At 59.2% G+C, this 16993-nt stretch overlaps 1 protein-coding gene across 1 annotated transcript in view; it reads right to left on the reverse strand.

Annotated features, from left to right (window-relative positions):
- Positions 1–473: 473 nt before the first annotated feature.
- The window catches only part of SLX9 (SLX9 ribosome biogenesis factor), a 31314-nt gene continuing 14794 nt past the window's right edge, over positions 474–16993 (reverse strand). Inside the window, exons 3-6 of the mRNA XM_051839988.2 lie at positions 16808–16876; positions 9974–10121; positions 4905–4973; positions 474–2011 (exon numbers count right to left, since the gene is read on the reverse strand). Of these exons, the coding sequence (XP_051695948.1) occupies positions 1888–2011; positions 4905–4973; positions 9974–10121; positions 16808–16876 (410 nt within the window). The 3' untranslated portion in view covers positions 474–1887. The remainder of the gene's footprint in view (positions 2012–4904; positions 4974–9973; positions 10122–16807; positions 16877–16993) is intronic.

The raw sequence follows: 16993 nt of genomic DNA on the forward strand, positions 1-16993 counted from the left end.
CACACAGCACAGGCGATCCGCCCACCTGCAGCCTGGGGGCATGAACTGCAGGACTCCTTGGGACCAGGGCCCCGGGCCCCGGGGCTGGGGACTTGCTGAGTGTGGCAACATGACCTGGGACAGCCGGTGCTCATGGCCGCCAGCACAGCACCCGCAGGGAGAGCAGGACAGCAGCTGGGGAGATGGGTGCGCTGTGGGCAAGGCGGGCCCGGGTGGTGAGAGGTGTGCAGAGCAGGGCAGGTGGCATGCCCTTGGCCCCTTGGAGCTGCCACACTGAGCACACAGCAGGCGGGCTCGCCTGCCCACTCTGCCTGTGAGGCCGTCAGGGACCCCTCCACACAGGGCCCAATGTCCAGGCATTATCTGCGGCCTTGTGTATCCCAAGGTCCTGCAGGCCCCAGCACCACCAGTCCCTGGAGGCTTTTATCTGCTGTTTCTCCTTCAAGTAAGGGAATGAGCTGAGGGCTCCAGGGTTCACAAAGCCTCTCTCGGATTTATTAGAAATGCACACCGCAGTCCCCAGCCTGTGTCCCCGCCGTCCTGGGATGTCTGTGCCCAGGCAGAGCGAGCGTGGGCTCCTTCCCAGGCCTCTCTGCCCAGCAATCCTGCTCCTCCAGGGCCATCCCACACAGCGTGGCCAGCACCCGGTGGCGAGGCCTGGACGCCCAGCAGACTCCGCAGGGGCCGGCTGCAATGTCCCCTGGCTGAGGCCCCTTCCTGGCCGCACGTGGTCTGTTCTCCCATGAAGGACCCCCGAGGGGAGGCACCAGTTTCTACACCGGAGTCATGAGTTCTGGTTCCAAGTGTCAGGAGCAGGTGGGCACAAGCCACGGTCAGACTGGAGTCCCCTGGAGCCTGGGAAGCCGGTGGGGTGGGGGTGTTTCTCAGAACACTAACCCAGCCAAGGACGAGCCTTCAGGGGCCCTGGTGCTGACCCCAGATCTGGAGACAGCCCCGGGAGAGGCCCAGGACAGACCCATGTGGACTCTGGTTTGCACAGGCTGACACAGCTCAGACGCGCCCGCTCCAGGCACACTGTGGGCTCTGCACCAGGCCTGGCTCTGGGCCCGACGCTTACCTCACCGCAGTCATGGGCTTGTCACCAATGCTGCTTCATTAAGGGCTTCTGTCAGGCAGTGGACTGTCTCCTGGCTGACGGAGGCTTCAGGGACACAAAGAACGCTGTCCCCCTCAGACTCAGCAGGAGGGTCCAAGGCCAGGCTGGGCCTGCTCCGATCCCCTTGGACCAGGAGGGCATTCTGCCATGGTCAGCAGAGGCAGCTGGGGCTCAGCACCACTGAGGCCAGAGGGAGTCCAGAAAAGGGCACGAAGAGCCAACGATGGGGTGGACACTTGGTGATTGAGGCAACTGGGTGGGCCGGAGCCAACTGGGCCACTGCAGGCAGTGGAGCTGAAAGCCAAGACATGGCCACCGGAAGACAGCCAAGCAGCAGGCCCCGCCCCTAGGTGCTCTCTCCATCAGTGACAGCGACAGGTCCCTGGACCACTCACGGATGATATATCTACACCCACAGGCGGCCTTCCCAGACACGTGACGTCGGCACCCCTCTCCTGGGAGGGCTGTGAGTGTAGGGGCCTCTGGGATGAGGAAGTGAGCCCACAGTGCACTGCAGCCCCTCACAGCCAGGCCTCCTGCCCCCCAGCCCAGCTGTCAGACCCGTGTGTGTGTGTGTGTGTGTGTGTGCACGCACTCCCAGGAGAGGCATTCTCTGTGCGTTCCCAGGAGGGGTGTGTGTGTGTGTGTGCGCTCCCAGGAGGGGTGTGTGTGTGTGTGTGCTCCCAGGAGGGGTGTGTGTTTTCCCTCTTCCAGGCTTGAGACACGGTCCGTGTGTGTCCTGCGGAACTCAGGACACACTGGTGTGCTGGTCACAGCTGGCTGCTGCTTTCCAGCTGTAGCTGGTGGGCCAGTTGCTGCCCGATGGCCAGCAGGGGGCTGGCTCTGTAGGCTGGACTGGCCAGTAGCTCCTGAAACCGGGTCCTTTCTTCCTCGCTGAAAAGAATGGAGACCAGAGTTGGTTACCACAGGACCGACTGTCCAGGCCTGGTGCTGCCCTGGGCTCTCCCCATGGCCACATGCAGGCCCTGGGGCTCCTGTATCCACTCTGGGGCTTAGGGAGTCCCCTCCTAGCAGGCCTGGGAGGGGCCCGGGGATTGTTGCCAAAGCCAGGATCTGGGAAAGGAGGCAGCAGCCTGTGCGCCTGCAGACATGTTTGGGGCTCCCTCCACAGCGAGACAGACACAGACCACACGGGGCCCAAGCAGGAACCCAGACAATCAAGAGGCTGTCCGCAGAGGCGGCTCGTGGCGGATGGGCGCCGTGGCTGGCAGGCGCTGCCCCGACCGCACGGCCAGCAGGGCTCACTCTGGGGGCCTCTCCCCAAGCCCAGCGCAGCCAGGTACACCTCCAGGGGCCCCGGAAGATAGCAGTGGCCATGTGCTGACCTCAGATCTGGGGAGCAGCTCCAGGAGAGGCCCAGGACAGATCCATGGGGACTCTCGGTGGGGCCAGCCCTGGCCGTGGGCTGAGGACATGCTCTGGCTTGTAATCCACGGGACCTAGGCAAGTCCAAGGCACACTAACGGGATGCCCCACCCAGCACGAGGCTGCCAGCATCTACTGCTTACTGGTCATCACCTCTTCCCACCACTGAAACCCCAGGCCCTGCACAACTCAGGTCTTGCTTGAGTGTGGGTGCACGGACCTCTCACTCATGGCGAGGATTGGGGGGCGGTTCGCAGTGAGCCAGGGTCACGGAGCTGCTGGCACTACCCCTGACCCTGTGGGCCAGTCCAGCTCCTACTCTCTGGGCCTCTCTAAATCCAGTATAGGCCTGCAGCCCTGCCTGGGTGCAGCTCAGAGCGCTGGGGCTGCCAGGACCTGCACAGTCCCTGCCTTGGGCAAGTGGGCCCACCTGGGAGCGTCAGCACAGCTATTAAGTGACCGAGGCGCCCTGAGGTTCTGAAGCTACTGCCCTCAGCAAGGGTCCTGGGGTCCCAGATGGGGAGGCAGAGACCAGCTGGGGCTGCGTGTGCAGCCCACACGCCTGCGAGAGAGTGGAGGCTGCCTGGACGTGGGATAGGAACTCCTGGACCCAGCAGGTTACGCTGGACTCACACAGGAGAGAAGCCCACAGGCAGGGCCTGTCCACCTGGGGCCAGCCCCTTCCCTGGCTCGGTGACACTGGACATCTGGGAGCTCACAGAGCAGACACAAGGCACAGCCCGCGGGAGCACAGGCACAGGTCACACGCACTGCACGGAGGGTGCCATGCGACAGAGGGATTGGGGGTGGGGAGAGGGTATAGCACGTTCACGTGTGCACACATGAACACATCACATACCACACACACGTGCCACACGTTTGAACACAGCAGGCATGCACATGCCCGCACACATACACCACACACACCCTTCCAAGGAGGGTCTGGGAATCACAGGATCCAACTCAGACATGCGAGCACACAGGACGTGGCAGGAAACCCACTCAGCTTCCCAACGGGGGTGCGAGCGAGCGGCCTCCTCTCCCTCCCAGAGCTGCTCTGCGGAACGCAGACCTGCGCAAAGGCAGCGAGTCGGCCGGGCCAGACCCCCGCTCGTCCCCAGAGCAGCAGGGCGCTGCGGGGCCGGGCTCACCTCCAAGGAGGGAGAGGCCACGGGCCGGGACTCCCCTGAGAACTTCTGTCTGGACGCAGGCTGAGGAAGAGCCCAGCTCCAGACGACGAAGGAGAAACAGAGATGGAGCAAGCGCTAAAGCTCGAAAAGGAGACTCAAACTCAGGGCTGAAAAGCACCTTAGGCGGACATGGAAGACAAACCAAAGGTGCAAACGCAGACAGATGTCCTGAGGGAGAGCCAGGCCCCGCGCAGCACGGCAGCTGCTGACTGACACGACTCCAGACCCACGGAATCTGGGCTGCACACTGACAGGCATGGGGTGAGGGCTGACGGTGCGCGCCTGTACCTGTGGTCTGCACACTGACAGGCATAGGGTGAGGGCTGATGGTGAGCGCCTGTACTGGTGGTCTACACACTGACAGGCATAGGGTGAGGGCTGACGGTGCGCACCTGTACCTGTGGTCTGCACACTGACAGGCACAGGGTGAGGGCTGACGGTGTGCACCTGTACCTGTGGCCTACACACTGACAGGCACGGGGTGAGGGCTGATGGTGTGCACCTGTACCGGTGGTCTGCACACTGACAGGCACGGGGTGAGGGCTGATGGTGTGCACCTGTACCTGTGGTCTGCACACTGACAGGCACAGGGTGAGGGCTGATGGTGTGCACCTGTACCGGTGGTCTGCACACTGACAGGCACGGGGTGAGGGCTGATGGTGAGCGCCTGTGATCTACATGCTGACATTCACGGGGATGAGAGCTGACAGAGCACAGGGGTGACAGCTGACAGAGCCTGTACCTGTGGTCAGCACGCTGGTGGGGCATGGGGTGACTTGGAGACAAGGAGTGATTGTCTCAAAGCCATCCCAGGAAATCTCCCCAGGGTGTAAAATTCAAGCTTCTCGGAGCTCCCCGCAGTGCAGGGAACTGAAGGCAAGTCCACCAGACTGGGAGGGCAGCAAGTGACAGCTGCGTGTGACCTCCCACGTGACCTCCCGCTAGCCACAGGTCCTGGCTCCGCTCACGGGGCTGAGCCGCAGAGCCACACAGAAGCCTGTCCCATCCACGTCATCCCAGGCAGAGAGCAAGGTCTCAATGCCACTGGCTACACTCTGGGGACAGACAGGGTCACAGTCTGCCGTGACCGGGACCTGGCCACCTCCCCACACTCCGAATGCAGGATACTGCCCTCAACTGCTCTCAAATAAAGCAAACTCACAAAGCTTCAAACTGCCACACTGGGCCACAAGGCAAAACCAGCTACTCACAGGAGCTGCTGTCTCTGGGCCGCACTCATCCGGCTGAGTTCCGCTGGCCTGGGCTTGCTGCTCTGCCGCCTGTGGACAAGGAGAAGCCAGTCAGTGTGCCCCTCCTGCCACACCTGCCCTGCAGCAGGCCCCGTGCTGGCCCAAAAGGACCACGCACCACAGGACACAAGCACCAGCCCCATGCCGGCCACCTTCTCTACAGCTGGGTGCTCATGCCTCAGCTCCTCGGATGGTTGGGCCAGCAGGGACGTGTCACGGCACACCCCTGCCCAGACCACGCCACCTCTGCTATGACTGACAGGTCACTGACACCTGCTCTCTGTGCAGCCACGCCGTGCTGATGGCTGACCTGGGAGCCACTACTTGAGCCACACATGGTGGCTGTGGAGGGTGCCCTTGGGCAGTCTGTACCCCTGCTTCTAGCCAAGATCCTCCGTCACGGTGGAGAGGGGGGTCTCGCGTGTGGTCACCTGTCCCTGGCTTCCTGGGCTTTTCCAAACACCAAGCTGAGTGTTGACTAGGCAGGAGGAAGCACCTGGCTCCTGGCTTTGGATCAGCGCAGTGTGCCGGCCATAGCGGCCATTTGGGGGTGAACCAACGGAAGGAAGACCTTTCTCTCTGTCTCTCTCTCTTACTGTCTATAACTCTACCTGTCAAAAAAAAAAAAAAAAAAAAGCCACTGGTTTTTTCCTCTTTGGCTGCTTGCCATTGAGGGCTTGCACAGCCCCTGTGCCTCCAGGGCGCATGGCCTTTGGGCCACCCACCCCATGCTTCCTGGCCTAGATGCTCTTCCACCTGGCTGGTTCCTGGTGGTGGCAAAAACCAATTACTGATATTGTGAATTGCCTGAATTACTCTGGTGAATAGTAACATTCTGCGTAACAATGGACTTTTGATCCAGCTGACAAAGAAGCCTTTGCCCAACTGATGCTGAGCCCCCTGGCTAAGAGGTCTCCATCAGAGGCCGGTGCCACAGCGCAGCGGGTCACAGCCCTGGCCTGCAGCGCCGGCATCCCATGTGGGTGCCAGTTCGTGTCCCGGCTGCTGCTGTGGCCTGGGAAAGCAGTGGAAGATGGCCCAAGTGCCTGGGCCCCTGACCCACGTGGGAGACCCGGAAGAAGCTCCTGGCTCCTGGCTTCAGATCAGCTCAGCTCTGGCCATTGCAGTCATTTGGGGAGTGACCTCTCTCTCTGGCTCTACCTCTCTAACTCTCTTTAGAAAAAAGCTTGGAATCTACATATCATCAGTTGAGGTCCCTGCATCCTAAGGGATGTCCCCCTCTCCCCTCAAGCACACAGCCTGGGGAGGGGTACAGAAGACAGGCACGCAGTGCTTGATCCAAGTCAGCAACCAGATTCCAAACGACGTCGCACACATACCTGGCTGGATTCATGGATACATGTGAGACGGAGCAAACATCAGCATCCAGCAGACTGAAGACCTTCAAGCAACTTGTATGTGTGGCTAAAGAAACTTCAAACGTGTGTCCCCTCCCCACCTCACAGAAAGCCAGGAGCTGACACTGGGGTGGAGGAGGAAGGAATTCACTGCAAAGCGCAGAGCAAGAAGCCCGACACCTACTGCACACCTACTGCGTAATTCCTGAAAGAAGCTGAACGGGGCCACAGGCGGCTTTCAATAAAACCTCCCAAGCCTTCTGCAACCGGCATCCTATCAGTCTGCAGCAGCAGGAGAGCAGCTGGCAGGCGTGGCTGCCACTGGACACGTGCTCGCTTGTGGAAGGGCCCCTGGAGGAGGAGGGTGGAACCCCTCCATGAGAACAAGCGACCAGGGACGGCCACGGCTGACTCCAGCGCAGAAAGCCTCTCACGGTCGTGAACCCAGAGTCCGAGCTCTGCAGTCCTCCCATGAGGCCAGAGGTGAGAAAAGGGAAGGCCAAGAAAGTCCTGAGAGTCTGAGCGGCTGCAGAAGGCTGATGTGCGTGTCCAGCTTGAAGAAATGCCAAAAACTGAAAAAGCCCAGGGCCAGTGGGCGGCAGAGCAGGTGGGACCACTGCCTGCAGTGCCGGCGTCCCATGTGGATGCCAGTTCAGGTCCCAGCTGCTCCACTTCGGAGCCAGCTCCCTGCTGATGCTCCTGGGAGGGTCCTTGGGCCCCTGCACTCATGTGGGTCACCCAGAAGAAGCTCCTGGCTCCTGGCTTCTGGCTTAGAATCGGCCCAGCTCCAGCTGTTGCAGCCATTTGGGGAGTGGACTGGTGGATGGAGGCTATCTCTCTCTCTGTCTTGGTCTCTACTTCTCTCTGTAACCTCTCTGTAACTTTCAAAATAAAATAAAATCTTATTAAAAAAAAAAAAAGCCACTGAGGCACAGGAGAGGTTCCAAACAACACAGAATGAACACTGGCACACCGGACCCAGGAGCTGAGATCTCGAAGGGAAGACACAGGGGACCCCAACTTTCAAAATGTGTCTGGGCTGCCAGGTACTCAGAGACCCAACAGGAAATGGCGAGGAGTGGATGGACCAGAGGCAAAGCCCCGTCTGCTGAGGGGCAGCCCAGGTGAGCGCCAGGTGCTTCCCCCCAAAGGTCAGCCCCTGTCCTGTGGCTGCAATGACCCTTCACCACCACAGCTATTGCACATTGCCTAAAACCTCCACTACAATATGGCGCCTGGCGGATGTTTGAGGGGCGTGTCTGTGGCTGCCGTGGTTAAGTTAGGTAAGATCAGACCACCTGCAGGGATAGGTCGGCTTTAGTTCCGGACACATGGACAGTGCGTGATCCCTATACCTTAAGATGCCCCTGTGCGTGGTCCACCCACGCCTGCATGACCTTTTCACTGATTGGCTCCCCTACTGCGCATGTCCTTCGTAAGCTTTATAAGCCTGTACATTTCCTCAATAAAGCAGTTCCTGCTTCGACAGAACTCACGGTGCTTCCTGCGGTGTGCTTGACCCGTGGACCTTACCTCTCCCGTTCGCCTTGTCGGGGAGTGTCTGTACTGTCCCCTGCTGGTCAGGGGCCAGCCTCAGGCTTAAGACCCCAACACACAGCACTCTGGAGCTCAGGCCCAAGATGCGTTGGGGCCGACGCTGCAGCGGATGTCAGCCGCAAGGCAGGTCCTGAGCAGTCACGCGAGTGCAGCCAGGCCGGCATCTCATCTGTAGCAGGAGGCACCTGCAGCCTTCTCCTAGGCCAGAAGGGATCCTTGGAGGGACGCTGACTCCAGAACGGGCAGGAAATGCCCGCCACATGCCCAGAGCCCCTGCCAGGGCAGTGAGTGGGGAGGGCTCAGAAGCCACACAGCAGCCCACGGCGCTGGGGCGTGGGAAGGGGACCAGCATCAGCCAGAGGAGCTCCCAGCAACAAGATGGAGGAGTGCTGGATCCTAGCCCGGAGTGTAAAATAAATACCCATGAGGCCACTGGCATAAGTAAACGACTGATAAACGGGATGAGCGCCACGCAATTCTGTGGATGCCGCGTCTCCCCTCCCCCATCACTGGGGCTGTGCGTGGCGGCTTCTCCCCAGGGGAAAACACTGCACAGTGAGAAACCCAGACGCCCCTCAGCCGGGGCGGGGTCAGCAGTACGGGGCCCCTACAGGACACCATGAAGAAGGCCACTGGGTCAGGAGCTTCCTCCCAGCCACCCCAGCTCCCGCCTCTCCCCAGGTGCACGGGGCAGGCACACGCGCTCTTGCCACACGGGGCGGGCACATGTGCTCCTGCCACACGGGGCGGGCACAGGCACTCCTGCCACACGGCGGGCAGCCTCCTGCAGACTCCCAGGCCCCCCGAGACAGGGGTCTGAGAGACGCTCCCAGCCAGGAGGGTTCTGGGGGACGGGGGCGGGAGGACTCGAGACCGGTGGCGTCCTGGCAGAGGCAGGATGTTGGGGAAAACCCAGATCAATGCTTGGACTTAGGTTACTACCCCGTCACCAAGACTCTCCTATCAGCACGGTTCCCAGGGTCGACAGACACCAGGCTGAGGGCGCTGTCCTCAGCAGGAGAGCCAGATGCGAGGGGGGTGGCCCCTGCAGGCACCACCGCTGCCTCCCGCTCTAACAGGAGTTTCCTAGACAGCTTCCCAGCTGAGGGGCGGGTGGGGCTGAGACAGGGCAGGGACCGCCCGCCCCGCCCCGCCCCAGCTCGCTCCTCCTGGGGCTGGGGGCTGCTGTGTATGCGGCCTCTCCCTTCTGAGGGCCCAGCACATTTTTCAGATGAGAAAGCCGAGAAAGGGGAAGGCCCCTTGACCGGGCACATTTTTGTTTGGGAACCAGGAATGCACTCTGCACCGCCGGCCGCAGCAGCCCGGCAGCCACTCCTCCCCGCACCAAGTGCTCTGGCGCTTCTGGCCCATGGAGCCGCCGCCTGGGCGACACTGCCCGTGGCCCCTGCTTTTTCCACGAAGTTCAGTAGCAGAAAGATTACTTTAAGGCAAAATGAGAGGTGGCGTGAACAGATGACAAAGGCCAAGCAACTATGAGGGCACAGAAAGCCGTGAAGTCTGTCCCATTTGTCCCTAAAGCTCCAGGGCCCCACCTCTGCTGACCACAACCCCCCGGCATCCCCTGGGGCAGGCGCCACCCCTCAGCACAAGCTGGGGCTCCAGGCACATGGCGGCTACAGCGGGGGGCCGCACGCTCTCACACAGCTCTCTCTCCACTGGGAGCCAGGGGAGGGGGAAGAGCTGTGCCAGGAGGGAGGTGGGAGAAGGGGCATGGGAGTCAGCGGCTGCAAGGGGGCTGGGAAGAGCCTGGGGGCGGCCCTGGGCTCCCAGGACAGGGCTCCAGCTCCGAGACAGCAGTCCACGGAGGGGAGGGGTTGGTGACGGGAGCTGCCGGAGCTGGGCCCGTCCAGAGAGGCAGGGGAGTGTGTGCAGCAGTGCTGGCCAGGCCACCTGACAGCATGGTCCCAGTGCCCTGACACTTCCCCAACACAGCTACCACCTGCCTCGGGGCCAACCCAAGGGCTGAGGGTTTGTGCCCGGCACGACTGAAGCTCTGCCTCTCAGTTACACGTGGCCCTGTCTCTACCCCAACCCCCACCCCCGGACCTGGGTCCACTGCCCCCACTCTGGGGACAGCCTGTCCTGGGCACTCACCCTCTGGTGTGAGGCTGGCTGGGGGCCCCCAGCTCTTGCAGCGTGGGCAGGGCGTCCCTCAGTGGGTGCAGGTCCCCCACCACCACGGTGGCCCGGCGCCTCCGCTCCTCACGGCGCTTCTGCTCAGCCAGCTTGATGGCTTCGATCTCTGAGACAGGGCACAGAGACAGAAACAGAATCTGAATCACAGACGTGCAGATGGACGGACGCGGAGCACTGCACCGCAGGCTAGCCCACCAGCGGCCCCCATAGGGACGGCTGTGCTGTCCGTCAGAGTCCAGGGGAAATGGTGGGTCGCTACTCAGGGAGTGGGGAGGGGGGACAGTGTGGGGCAGAGGAGGTGGGCAGGAGAGACTGGGTCACACGGCATCAACAAGAGAGCGAGGGCAGCAGAGCCCAGGCTGGTCACCAGAGCAGCTGAGGGTGTGGAGCAGGGGGCTGGGGGGGGGGGGGGGCTGAGGCTTCCACGCCGGAGAAGGCATTTGGGTAGAACCTGGCTGGGGAGGAACCGCCTTGGGATCTGCTCCTTACTTAAAAAGTATTTGCAGTGGGTGCTTAACCTAGTGGTCAGGACGCCCGTGTTCCCCATCAGGGTGCCTGGTCCAAGCGCTGGCTCCAGTCCAGACCCCAGCACCCTGGGAGGCAGCGGGTGACTCCGGTACTTGGTTTTCGCCACCCACGTGGGACGCCCACCTGGAGTTCCTGGCTCCCAGTTTCAGCCTAGCCCAGCTCCGGCTAGGAAGAGCCTTTGGAGAGCGACTCAGCCCAGGGAGATGCTGGCTCTCTCTCCAGCAGTTTGAAAGTGTTACGCAGGGAGGGCTGCACTGTGGCATGGCACCTTTGTGCCACAGCAGGTGCTGGTTTGAGTCCTGGCTGCTCCACTTCCAAGCCAGTTCCCTGCTAATGTGCCTGGGAAGGCAGGAGAGGAAGGCCCAACTGCTCGGGCCCGCTACCCATGTGGGAGACCCAGAAGATACTCCTTGCCTCTGCCTTTGGACTGGCCCACCTCTGGGTGTTGTGGCCATTTGAGGAGTGAACCAGAGCATGGAAGATTCTCTCACTCTCTCTGGAAATCTGCCTTTCAAATAAATAAATAATTCTTAAAAAAAAAAAAAAAAAGAAGAAGAAAGAAAGAAAGAGGGAAAGAAATGAAAAGCATTTACCGTGAAGCTGTGGTAGTGCTCGAGGGAAGGCAGAGACCCTGGTGCAGGCCCACGCATCCCAGAAAGACAGAGCGGGGAGTGTTCTAGCCCTTCCCTCAGCATGTGACGGCCACACATCCACCACAGGAGACCCAGAGCAGCCACTGCCCCAGGGCTTCCCAGGGCAAGCGCTGGCCAATTCCACTGGGCAACCCCTCTGCTGGGCCAGGCCACCCACACAGCAGGGTCTGAAAGGCCAACCCTGACCCACCCCCGGGGCCCTGGAGAGCAAGGACTTATATCTTGCACCAACCACTGACGAAGACCAGCTTCCCCTGCATGTCCTCAGCCCTGGGCGTGGCCAGCTCGGACCGCATTGCTCTCTGAGTTTATGAACCCGCAGTGTGCCCTGGAGGCGCCACAGGCCCAGCTCCGGCTTAGGTCCTTAGCCCCAGGCATGGCCACTCCTATGCAGAGGCAGAAAAGCCAAAGCACCAACAGATGGTGGCCAGGAGGGCCCAGCCCGGCAATCCAGGCCAGGCTAGGATGCTCAGCACCAGACACAGGGTCCTGCGGTCCATGCAGCAGTCAGGCCATGGGGGGGGGGACAGTAAACTCACGACCCACGGTGACAGGCACAACGAGACCACAGGCGGGAGCTCCTCCACAGAGAACATCTGCCAGCAGCCCAGAGTGAACACCGCAAGCTCGACACGGCCAAGGTGGCCAGGCAGCTTCCTGTGGGGGAGAGCAGGGGAGGAGCAGCACAAGGGCTCCTTCCTTCCTCCCCATTCATCCCTCGGCACACACCAATCAACATTGCAACAGGATCCTTTTTTTAAAAGATGAAAGCAGAGTTACAGAGAGAAAAGGAGAGAGCGCAATCCTCCATCTGCTGGTTCACTCCCCAGATGGCCACAATGGCCAGCACTGGGCCAGGCCAAAGCCAGGAGCCTCTTCCAGGTCTTGCACGTGGGTGCAGGGGCCCAGGCACTACGGCCATCATCTGCTGCTTTCCCAGGCCATAGCAGAGAGCTGGATCAGCAATAGAACAGCCAAGACATGAACTGGCACCCATATGGGATGCTAGTGTCGCGGGCAGAGGCTTTATCTGCTGTGCCACAGCACCTGCCTCTCAACAGGAATCTTAACAGCAACCGTGGTAATTCTAAATTTCAGTTTTAAAAAGACTAAGCGTTAAGAATAGGGGCCGGCACTGTGGCACAGGGGGTTAAGCTGCCATCTGCCATGCGCTGGCATCCCATATGGGCAGTTTTGAGTCCTGGTTGCTCCACTTCTGATCCAGCTCTCTGCTCTGGCCTGGGAAAGCAGTGGAAGGTGGTCCAAGTGCTTGGGCCCCTGCACTCATGTGGGAGACCCAGAAGAAGTTCCTGGCTCCTGGCTTTGGCTTGGCCCAGTCCCGGCTGTTGCGGCCATTTGGGGAATGAATCAGTGGATAGAAGATCTATCTCTCCTTCTCTAACTCTGCCTTTCAAATAAATATTAAAAAAAAAATAAATGTCTAAGAATAATCATAACAAACTGTCTTACAAGAACGGGCCACAAGCGAGCAGGCCCGGTGGATACGAAGCGCATTAGGAACCCGTGGAAGTGAGAAGTGCAGGTGAGCGGCTCGGCCCTGCTGCAGGAGGAAGCAGCACACAGACAGCTCCGCCCTCCAGGAGAGAAGCTGAGCCTCCTGGGAGCTGCCCTCACAACAATCTCGAGGAGGCGGCACCCACCAACGAGGGGGATCCGGCTGGAAATGTGGCAAGAGCCACTCAGCTTCAGCAACCAGGAAGCCAATCTTCCAGCTGCCAGCCCAGCAGTTCTACAGGTGAACACAATCAGGTAGGGAGCAGGGGAGCGGGGCTGCTCCACGGCCACGAGCTCGCCCGCAGGTCAGGAAGGAGCAGACTGCCCCAGGAACGGAGGCAGATGCACAGGACGGGCGTGGGGAAGTTTCCACACGGAAACTCAAGAGCAAATGGGAAACAGACACAGAAAACGGACAGTTATAGAAATCCTAAAGAATTTACAAAACAACTCTCAGACCTAATACATTATTTCAGCCAGGTCCAGGATCCAGGATTAATTATGCTTTAAAAAAGACCAACAGGGGTGGCCTGCGGCAGAACAGTGACGTCACTGCTGAAGATTCAGGTTCCTGCTCTGCCTCCCGTTCGGTTTCCTGCTAGGGTGCCCTGGGAGATGGCAGGTAACGGCCCAAGCACTTGGGTACCTCCCCTAAAGGGATACCTGGATGGAGCTCCTGCCTCCTGGCTCTGGCCTAGTCCAGCCCTGGCTGCTGTGGGCTTTTGGGGAGTGAGCCGGCGGATGGAAGCTCTCCAACTGCCGCACTGCCACTGGCTCTGCCTTCCAAACAAAAATGAATAAACATGCAAAACAAACATAAACACAGAACAATGAACACATATAAAAAATAGGACCTCCATCCCTAACTCTGATCACAAATATTAATTCACCATGATCAAAAGCCTAAATGTAAATGCTAAAACTAAGGTTTTGAGAAGAAAAATACTTTTAGAAAAATATATTTATGACTTAGGGTTAGGCAACAGGATACACACACACAATAACTGTGTAAGAAAACAGGTAGAGGCTGGTGCTGTGGCATAGCGGGTAAAGCCACCGCCTACAGTGCCAGTATCACATATGGGCGCCGGTTCTAGTCCCGGCTGCTCCTCTTCCAATCCAGCTCTCTGCTATGGCCTGGGAAAGCAGTAGAAGATGGCCCAAGTCTTTGGGTCCCTGCACCCACGTGGGAGACCTGAAAGCTCCTGGCTCCTGGCTTCGGACAGGCCCAGCTCTGGCCGTTGAGGCCATCTGGGGAGTGAACCAGCAGATGGAGGATCTCTCTCTCTCTCTGCCTCTGCCTCTCAAATAAATAAATCTTAAAAAAGAAAATAGGTATAAATCAGATTTCTCAAAGTTGAACTCCAGGGCCACTGCTGTGGCAGCGGGTGAAGCGCATGACTGACATCCCGTATCGGAGTGCTGCTTTGAGTCCCGGCCGCTCTGCTTCTGAGACGGCTTCCCGGCTTCGGCCTGGCCCAGCCCCAGCCGTCACAGCCATCTGGGGAGTGAACCAGCAGATGGCCCACGTACTTTCTGTCTCCCCCTGTCACTCTGCCTTTCTAAAACACATACACACACACACACACAAAATAGGTTGTTGTCTTTAAATCTGTCATCAAAAAGATTAAGAAAAGGAACAGGCAAGTCACAGTCTGAGAGAGAATATTCACTGAACACGCATCTGACCAAGCACTGGTCCCCGAGACGTATAACGGATTCTTAGAAATCAAAAGCAAAAATGGGAAAATCCTCGTGCAAATGCACCGAACACGAGGCGAGGCGACGGGGAGAACATGAGACGCCGTGGGGCGCAGAGGACGAGTGCCGCGTCCGGATGCCCAGACGCCCTGTGCTGCGGGATGCGGGCAGCCAGGTCCCACCCCCGCTGGCAGGAGCACAGGCGGACAAGCACTTCAGAAAGTGTCTGGCAGGCCTTATAAAACTAAACATACACCTGCCCTGTGACCCAGCGTTCCATTCCCAAGCGCTCACCCGAGAGAAAGGAAAACACGGCCACAGAAGGCTTGTGAGGAATGCTCACAGCAGCTAAACATGGAAAAGGCCCACTCAGGGTCCGCCCCCGCAGCGCGGGTGATAAACGCGATGTCCGCGCGACGACAGCTTCTCACCAAGGAAGAGGCACCGCCCGCATTACGCGCAGCCTGAGGATTTCAGAAGCATGACGTGGAGCTGCAGCAGCAGGGGCCAGGCCGCCCGGCCCCTCCCCCATGAGGCTAGAGCAGGACAGCGCGGGCTGTCCGGAGGAGCTGCGGCACGGGACGGGACGTGGGGTCTCTGGCTACAGGGACAGCCTCTACAGCAAAAGGACTTTGGCAGCACAGGCACACATCTGTGAGAAACGGCTAACTGGCACATGTCCGGTCTCCACCTCACTGTACGGAAACTCAGGCTTCCAAAGAACAAAGCAGCATAATCAGAACCGGCTGTTCAGGGGAGAGTGCCGATGCACACACAGGACCGTGCAGACAGACAGACAGGAATGGACCATTAGTTACGTGATGAGTGTTCAGTGTCGGGGCCAGTGCTGTGGCACAGCAGGTTGAATCTCCACCTGTGGAGCCAGCATCCCATGTGGGTGCCGGTTCAAGTCCCGGCTGCTCCACTTCCCATCCAGCTCTCTGCTATGGCCTGGGAAAGCAGTAGAAGATGGCCCAAGTCTTTGGGCCCCTGCACCCATGTGGGAGACCTGGAAGAAGCTCCTGGCTCCTGGCTTCATCCTGGTCCAGCCCTGGCTGTTGCAGCCACTTGGGGAGTGAACCTGCAGATGGAAGATCTCTCTCTCTCATTCTCTCTCCCCTCCTCTCTAACTCTGTCTTTCAAATAAATAGAAATAATCATAATAAAAAATCTTAAAAATAAATATTTCAAAGTGTTCAGTGTAAAATTCTCCCCACTTTTCCTAATCAGATTTTCCAGATACGGTATCAGGTGAGCACACGCGGGAAAGCCAGCAACACCTGCATCAGAGACGCTCCACAACCCTTCCTTGCTAGAGGAAGCACAGGAAGAGAAACGAGCAATGACCAACTCAACCCCAGTGGAAGCCTGAGCAAGGAGTTAACCACGCAGAAAAAACGCCACATTCTGGGCATGAAGGGCCAGAACTTCTCCACCCATGAGAAGAAGGCGGGTGTGGTTAAAGACACAAAAGATACTGAATGATGAGGAGGCTACTGCGGGCTGAGACGTGATAAAGTTGTTCTATGGGAAAACAAGAGAGGCCAAAATTGACTCAAGACTTAGAAAACACATCAAGCAGCAGAGAAAACCCAGAGACGCCCAGGGCCCTGCACGCTCACACAGCCCGTCCAGGCCGCGGACGGAACACCTGAAAACGACAGGAAACGGACTTGGTAATCATGAAAGAAACGGACGAGCTTCTCTAAGTACCTGTTTGGAAAGAGTACTTTCCTCAAAACCTTCGAGGAGAAAATAAAAAAATCACATACAAACGTGGGAGGACATAAAACAGAAATATTCCAAATTAATTTCCTAATTAGTTAATGCCAAAGAATCACACTCTACAGGAGCAGTAAGAAAGAAACCACACGAACAATCCTGAAAGGAAAACCTTTAGAAACTCGCAGCGAGGATCCAGCCCTACGAGAACTCCTCTTCCAAAGCGACAGGGCAAGGGAGGCACCGGGCCTGCTGGGAGCAGTGAGGATCTGGCCTCCCACGCCAGCCGAAGGACAGGCCCCACCTAAAACCAGACCCACACAGACACGGGGCACGCTGCCGCCACTAAGCATGTCATCATGGGAGCCAAGACTTGATGTTTTACAAACAGCGAGCTCAAAGCAGCAGCTCTGGAGCCGGCCTCGGAGGCGAGAGGCCCCGGCTCTGACCAGGCCCACACGGGTGGCGTGGCCATGCTCCTGGCCACCATCCCTCTGAGTCTCAGCTGCCCCTCTGCCCTGTGGGCATCCTCCAAAGGGCTCCAAGCCCTCTCCTGGGACGTCCACCCCAGGGGCCCGCGAGCTGGCAGCAGGGCAGGGCACCCCGGTGGGACCTCCATCTGTGCAGCCCGGCGCAGGCCGGCACTGCTTCCTGGAGCTGCAACCACACTTACTCTGCAGCCAGCGCTCACGCCGCAGCCTCAGCTTCTCCTTCTTGGGCAGAACGGCCTTGACCTCAGCTCCTGTGGACAGAGAACACCCCGTGAGGAAGAGGTACAAACGACAGCAGCCTGAGACTGCGCCAACCAGCTCTGACCCTCAGCGGCTGTGCCCCCGCCCGGGCCACTGAGGCTCTGGGC

The sequence above is a fragment of the Oryctolagus cuniculus genome, chromosome 4 (genome assembly GCF_964237555.1).
Source record: "Oryctolagus cuniculus chromosome 4, mOryCun1.1, whole genome shotgun sequence".
NCBI classification, from domain to species: Eukaryota; Metazoa; Chordata; class Mammalia; order Lagomorpha; family Leporidae; genus Oryctolagus; species Oryctolagus cuniculus.